This window comes from Caretta caretta, chromosome 5 (genome assembly GCF_965140235.1).
Source record: "Caretta caretta isolate rCarCar2 chromosome 5, rCarCar1.hap1, whole genome shotgun sequence".
Lineage (NCBI taxonomy): Eukaryota > Metazoa > Chordata > Testudines > Cheloniidae > Caretta > Caretta caretta.
The window spans coordinates 93031338-93038479 of NC_134210.1; the positions used below are offsets into that span (position 1 = coordinate 93031338).

The following is a 7142-nucleotide window of genomic DNA, read 5'->3' on the forward strand; positions in this document are numbered from 1 at the left end:
AGCAGTACCACAACCCCTCCCCCACAATAGATTCATAAATATTAAGGTCAGAAGGGACCATTCTGATCATCTAGTCTGACCTGCACAATGCAGGCCACAGAATTTCACCCACCCACTCCTGCAATAAACCTCTCACCTATGTCTGAGCTATTGAAGTCCTCAAATCATGGTTTAAAGACTTCCAAGGTGCAGAGAATCATAGAATATCAGGGTTGGAAGGGACCCCTGAAGGTCATCTAGTCCAACCCCCTGCTCGAAGCAGGACCAATTCCCAGTTAAATCATCCCAGCCAGGGCTTTGTCAAGCCTGACCTTAAAAACCTCTAAGGAAGGAGATTCCACCACCTCCCTAGGTAACGCATTCCAGTGTTTCACCACCCTCTTAGTGAAAAAGTTTTTCCTAATATCCAATCTAAACCTCCCCCACTGCAACTTGAGACCATTACTCCTCGTTCTGTCATCTGCTACCATTGAGAACAGTCTAGAGCCATCCTCTATGGAACCCCCTTTCAGGTAGTTGAAAGCAGCTATCAAATCCCCCCTCATTCTTCTCTTCTGCAGGCTAAACAATCCCAGCTCCCTCAGCCTCTCCTCATAACTCATGTGTTCCAGACCCCTAATCATTTTTGTTGCCCTTCGCTGGACTCTCTCCAATTTATCCACATCCTTTTTGTAGTGTGGGGCCCAAAACTGGACACAGTACTCCAGATGAGGCCTCACCAATGTCGAATAGAGGGGAACGATCACGTCCCTCGATCTGCTCGCTATGCCCCTACTTATACATCCCAAAATGCCATTGGCCTTCTTGGCAACAAGGGCACACTGCTGACTCATATCCAGCTTCTTGTCCACTGTCACCCCTAGGTCCTTTTCTGCAGAACTGCTGCCTAGCCATTCGGTCCTAGTCTGTAGCGGTGCATTGGATTCTTCCGTCCTAAGTGCAGGACCCTGCATTTATCCTTATTGAACCTCATCAGATTTCTTTTGGCCCAATCCTCCAATTTGTCTAGGTCCTTCTGTATCCTATCCCTCCCCTCCAGCGTATCTACCACTCCTCCCAGTTTAGTATCATCCGCAAATTTGCTGAGAGTGCAATCCACACCATCCTCCAGATCATTTATGAAGATATTGAACAAAACCGGCCCCAGGACCGACCCTTGGGGCACTCCACTTGATACTGGCTGCCAACTAGACATGGAGCCATTGATCACTACCCGTTGAGCCCGACAATCTAGCCAGCTTTCTACCCACCTTATAGTGCATTCATCCAGCCCATACTTCCTTAACTTGCTGACAAGAATACTGTGGGAGACCGTGTCAAAAGCTTTGCTAAAGTCAAGAAACAATACATCCACTGCTTTCCCTTCATCCACAGAACCAGTAATCTCATCATAAAAGGCAATTAGATTAGTCAGGCATGACCTTCCCTTGGTGAATCCATGCTGGCTGTTCCTGATCACTTTCCTCTCATGCAAGTGCTTCAGGATTGATTCTTTGAGGACCTGCTCCATGATTTTTCCAGGGACTGAGGTGAGGCTGACTGGCCTGTAGTTCCCTGGATCCTCCTTCTTCCCTTTTTTTAAAGATTGGCACTACATTAGCCTTTTTCCAGTCATCCGGGACTTCCCCCGTTCGCCATGAGTTTTCAAAGATAATGGCCAATGGCTCTGCAATCACAACCGCCAATTCCTTCAGCACTCTCGGATGCAACTCGTCCGGCCCCATGGACTTGTGCACGTCCAGCTTTTCTAAATAGTCCCTAACCACCTCTATCTCCACAGAGGGCTGGCCATCTCTTCCCCATTTTGTGATGACCAGCGCAGCAGTCTGGGAGCTGACCTTGTTAGTGAAAACAGAGGCAAAAAAAGCATTGAGTACATTAGCTTTTTCCACATCCTCTGTCACTAGGTTGCCTCCCTCATTCAGTAAGGGGCCCACACTTTCCTTGGCTTTCTTCTTGTTGCCAACATACCTGAAGAAGCCCTTCTTGTTACTCTTGACATCTCTTGCTAGCTGCAGCTCCAGGTGCGATTTGGCCCTCCTGATACCATTCCTACATGCCCGAGCAATATTTTTATACTCTTCCCTGGTCATATGTCCAACCTTCCACTTCTTGTAAGCTCCTTTTTTATGTTTAAGATCCGCTAGGATTTCACCATTAAGCCAAGCTGGTCGCCTGCCATATTTACTATTCTTTCGACTCATCGGGATGGTTTGTCCCTGTAACCTCAACAGGGATTCCTTGAAATACAGCTAGCTCTCCTGGAGTCCTTTCCCCTTCATGTTAGTACCCCGGGGGATCCTGGCCATCCGTTCCCTGAGGGAGTCGAAGTCTGCTTTCCTGAAGTCCAGGGTCCGTATCCTGCTGCTTACCTTTCTTCCCTGCGTCAGGATCCTGAACTCAACCAACTCATGGTCACTGCCTCCCAGATTCCCATCCACTTTTGCTTCCCCCACTAATTCTACCTGGTTTGTGAGCAGCAGGTCAAGAAAAGCGCCTCCTCCAGCAAGTGACCCGTGCCCCATGCTGCAGAGCAAGGTGAAAAACCCCCAGGGCCTCTTCCAATTTACCCTGGAGGAAAATTCCTTCCCGACCCCAAATATGGCAATCAGCTTAACCCTGAGCATGTGGGCAAGATTCCCCAGCCAGATACCCAGGAAAGAATTCTCTGTAGTAACTCAGATCCCACCCCATCTAAATCCCACTGCAGGCAGTTGGGCCTATTTACCATGAATAGTTAAAGATCAATTAATTGCCAAAATCATGTTATCCCATCATACCATCTCCTCCATAACCTTATCGAGTTTTAATCTTGAAGCCAGATAGGTCTTTTGCCCCCACTGCTTCCCTTGGAGGCTATTCCAAAACTTCACTCCTCTGACTGTTAAAAACCATCGTCTAATTTCAAGTCTAAACTTCCTGATGGCCAGTTTATATCCATTTGTTCTTTTGTCCACATTGGTACTGAGCTTAAATAATTCCTCTCCCTCTCTGGTATTTATCCCTCTGATATATTTATAGAGAGCAATCATATCTCCCCTCAACCTTTTTTGGTTAGGCTAGGCAAGCTCCTTGAGTCTCCTTTTGTAAGACAGGTTTTCCATTCCTCGGATCATCTCTAGTAGCCCTTCTCCAGTTTGAATTCATTCTTTTTAAACATGGGAGACCAGACCTGCACGCAGTATTCCAGATGAGGTCTCACCAGTGCCTTGAATAACAGTACTAACACCTCCTTATCTCTACTGGAAATACCTCGTCTGATGCATCCCAAGACCGCATTAGCTTTTTTCACAGCCATATCACATTGGCAGCTCATAGTCATCCTATGATCAACCAATACTCCAAGGTCCTTCTCCTCCTCCGTTATTTCTGATTGATGCGTCCCCAGCTTAAAACTAAAATTCTTGTTGTTAATCCCTAAATGCATGACCTCACACTTCTCACTATAACCTTGTGACACCCTTTCTCTCCCCTCCCCCACACCCCCCGGAAGTCCCCCACCACCACACACAACTCCTTTTTGGGTCAGGACCCCTACAATTACAACAGAGTAAAATTTCAGAGTTAAATACCTGAAATCATGAAATTTATGATTTTTAAAAATCTATGATCATGAAATTGACCAAAATGGACCATGAACTTGGTAGGGCCCTATTTATAATGGATCTTACTGTGTTTGGATGCTTTACTTACATTAAATTCACATTCTTCATTCCCACTGATATCCACAGAATTCCAGTGTGACAGTTGGTGGGGGGAGGAGTAATAGTATGTGATGATCAACTTTAATACAAAAATGAATGTTAGCATTGCTGTTCCTCATCTCTGCAGATTTAATCCTGGTGTAGGGGGATTAGGAAGCACTGGCGGTCCAACAGGGACAACCATACCTAGCTCCATCCCCAGTGAAAATACAAGTCCAGCCTCAGGAGTTGCTGAATCTAGTCACCAACAATTTGTTCAGCAAATGTTGCAGGCACTTGCTGGTGCAAATGCTCAGGTAAGGTAGCAGATGGCTAAATCCTAGAACTTTAAGATGTATCTATTATTTGATTTATCAATGTAGGCTGAAAGGGGCAGTTAGGGAGTACTTGAAAAAACACATGCTTAATGCTGGTGGCTAATGGATGGATGAGCAGACCAGGCTAGAAAACTGTTGTCTTCCCGATGTGAAAATAAATGCTGGAAAAATTGAAATTTTAATACTTCTGTCCTGGGGACCATTTGCCCTTGAGTTGTTCACGTGCACAGAGAAATGCGCAGATTCAGTGTCGATGTTGAGCCTTTCACTTATGCCTCTGCCCAGTCAGTTTTGTTTTTTTAAAGCTATTTCAATTCTGTGTAGGTGTCATTTGTCTTGTATCGATCTGAAAGACTGATATGGTGGTAGAAGTTTCTCACAATGTGCAAAATGTCCTTAGTAGTACAAAGAGCAAACTTAGACTGACAAAAGCTATAAAATTCTTAATTTGGGTACTGACTTTATTGCAAACTTGAGATGAACTAGATTTCAAAAAGCAAGTTGTTTCAGGTATGCAATAGCCCCTAAGATTTCTGCTAACTCTTGTTTGTACAGTAACATTTTATCTTAAAACTATTTGTCAGCCTAATTGCTATACAGACAAAGGACACTCACTATAGATAACATTCTGCGAAATGCACACAAACTAGAAATCAGAGCAAAATGTTTTTGTTTAATCTGTTAAACTGAGAGTTCCAAGTAACAAATAGTAGGTAAAAATGTTGGCTAAGAGAATTTTTTGGTGTCCATTTAATATTCCCTTACTGCTTAGGTAATGTAGGGAGTTCAGAACAGCCATACCATCTGTGCTGTAATACTTGAACATGGGCTTAATAGCTGGAATCAAGCTAGAATGGAAGGCTTGATGATGAACAAAAAAAGCTTTTTGTATTTTTATAGGTTGTTCACTAACTCCTGTAACTGTTCACTCTTTAAAATCTAGTATTTGAAAAACAGTTTCCCCTTTGTTGCTTATCTGTCAAAACTGGAGTTAAAGAACTCTTGGAATGGCAACTTCTGGAAACAGCAAGAAGTGTAGTTTCTTTGGCTTTCTTGGTTTAAAATACCTATGTTAAACATATTGTCACTTACAACTAAAACGGTTTCAAAGAATGCTTCTAACCATCAGAAGTTTGTAAGGGCTCAATTCTGTACTATCGAAGCCAGTATTTCTGCCACTAATTGTGTGGGAGCGGGATCAGACCATAAAAGCACAGCTGTTCAGTTTCCCATTTGGAAGTTCTAAACTTTTATGAAACTTTTGCAACTTCAAATACTTCTTGACTTTTTTAAAGCCTTTAGAAATTATAAAAGGTAATATGCCAATAACGAGAATAACTTTACTTTGCCTCATCAGTTCAGTAACCAGCAATGAGTTTATTAAAAATCTCCAAAGCATAGCATCATTGGATTTAACTCTTCATTTCATTTACAAGAACAATCTGTTAATGGCATTTGGAAGGAACTATTTTGAGGAAATGATTCTCAATCAGATTATCTTGCTTTGCTCCCTTACATCACATCAAACATGCAGCACTTCCTGTAGTCACTTCAAAAACAATCAGTACAGGTACAGGTGTTCTTAAACCAGTCAGCAGACTATCCTTGGAGAAAGATGCTATTCAGTTGCAGTTGTTCAAGCATTTCAATTTTGCTGTCTGGTTTTGGAGACTAAAGGAAACTTTAGTTGCAGAAATACGCCAAGACAAAGTATGGAATAGAATCAAATGTATTTAATCTAGTACAGTTTGTACACAGTATTTGTATTAAGCCTGTGTCTACAGCTTGAAATAAATTGTCCTCTTTTTAGCAGTTACAAAATCCAGAAGTCAGATTTCAGCAACAACTGGAGCAGCTCAGTGCAATGGGCTTTTTGAACCGTGAAGCAAATTTACAAGCTCTAATAGCAACAGGAGGAGATATCAATGCAGCTATTGAAAGGCTACTGGGCTCCCAACCATCATAGCAACATTTCTTTAACTTGAAAAATGTAATTTATTTTTGATAACAGCTCTTAAATCTTTAAAATACTTGCTTTATTTCATTCTGACTCTTGAGATTGTCTTGTTATAACTACACCCAGTCCGATGCATTTTAAGGTGGAGTGCAGTAGTTTTCTTTGAACAGTGGGAATCAATGCTTTTTCATTCACAGTTGTTGCATGCATCAAACACTTCTCTTTGTTCAGCATTTGTTGTGATTTTGTTGAAACAGATATCTTTCACAATTGAATCAACAGGTTTTGTCAGACCTACAATTGTCCAATTTATTTACTACTTAAACATTAGCTTTGGGTAGTAATTTATGTAGAATACAAATTATTAAAAAGGAAACAAATTAAATGAAGCTATAATTTGTGGGTACCAATACTGCTTTTTGTGACTTCAGCATGTATTTTTTGCTAGCAAAATGCTGTAAGATTTATACCACTTGATTTATCTATCATTTTTGCTTTTATTTGTATAAAATATACACACAATATAAATGTTGGAAACAGCTCACATCTAGGAACTTAAACACTGCAATAGAATGAATCTATGTAACTAAAAAAATCCAGAACAAATAAAATTGACACATTTCTAGTGGAGAAACTTTGAGCATCTTTGGTGAACATCTCTCAGCAAGAGTTTAGGCAAGTTCATTTCATTTAAAATATGCTAGAATTATTGATCTAATTATCTCTAAGTCTACATCTAACTGTACAGAAAGCTGCATTGTAACATTGTCTCAGTATTCACAAGGATTGACTGTAAATTATCTTAATCTTTTTGCAGATTGAAGGAGCACTACTGTATGCTCTGAAACTGCTTCTAAAGCTTTTTGGCTTCTCTCATTGAGATTCTAACATGCATTATGATTTGTAATTGGAAGAATTACTTTCACTGACAGTGTCATGTGATATTCTAATTACTTTTAACCACCATGTAAAAATACTGTATATCTTTTGAGTTTTTATTGGTAGTTATTTCTCTTGTGCACAGGTAATAAATGAATTAAAAATTCTTTGAGCAATTTGTCTCAAGTGTTTTTGCACAATTGCTGATTTTTTAACTTTCAGAAAAATGAAACCTCTTGATGTTTGGCCATTAAGGGAGACTTTTGGAACACCATACAAATGTTT

At 41.0% G+C, this 7142-nt stretch overlaps 1 protein-coding gene across 8 annotated transcripts in view; it reads left to right on the top strand.

The window, feature by feature from the left end:
• LOC125637201 (G kinase-anchoring protein 1) overlaps positions 1-7024 on the top strand; it is a 90590-nt gene extending 83566 nt beyond the window's left edge. For 6 of the 8 annotated variants that reach the window (XM_075128685.1, XM_048851399.2, XM_048851395.2 and 3 more), the window contains 2 exons: positions 3832-4000; positions 5832-7024. In XM_075128685.1, the coding sequence (XP_074984786.1) occupies positions 3832-4000; positions 5832-5987 (325 nt within the window). In that variant the 3' untranslated portion in view covers positions 5988-7024. The remainder of the gene's footprint in view (positions 1-3831; positions 4001-5831) is intronic. The other 2 variants (XM_075128684.1, XM_048851400.2) reach the window with 1 other exon arrangement.
• Positions 7025-7142: the final 118 nt, after the last annotated feature.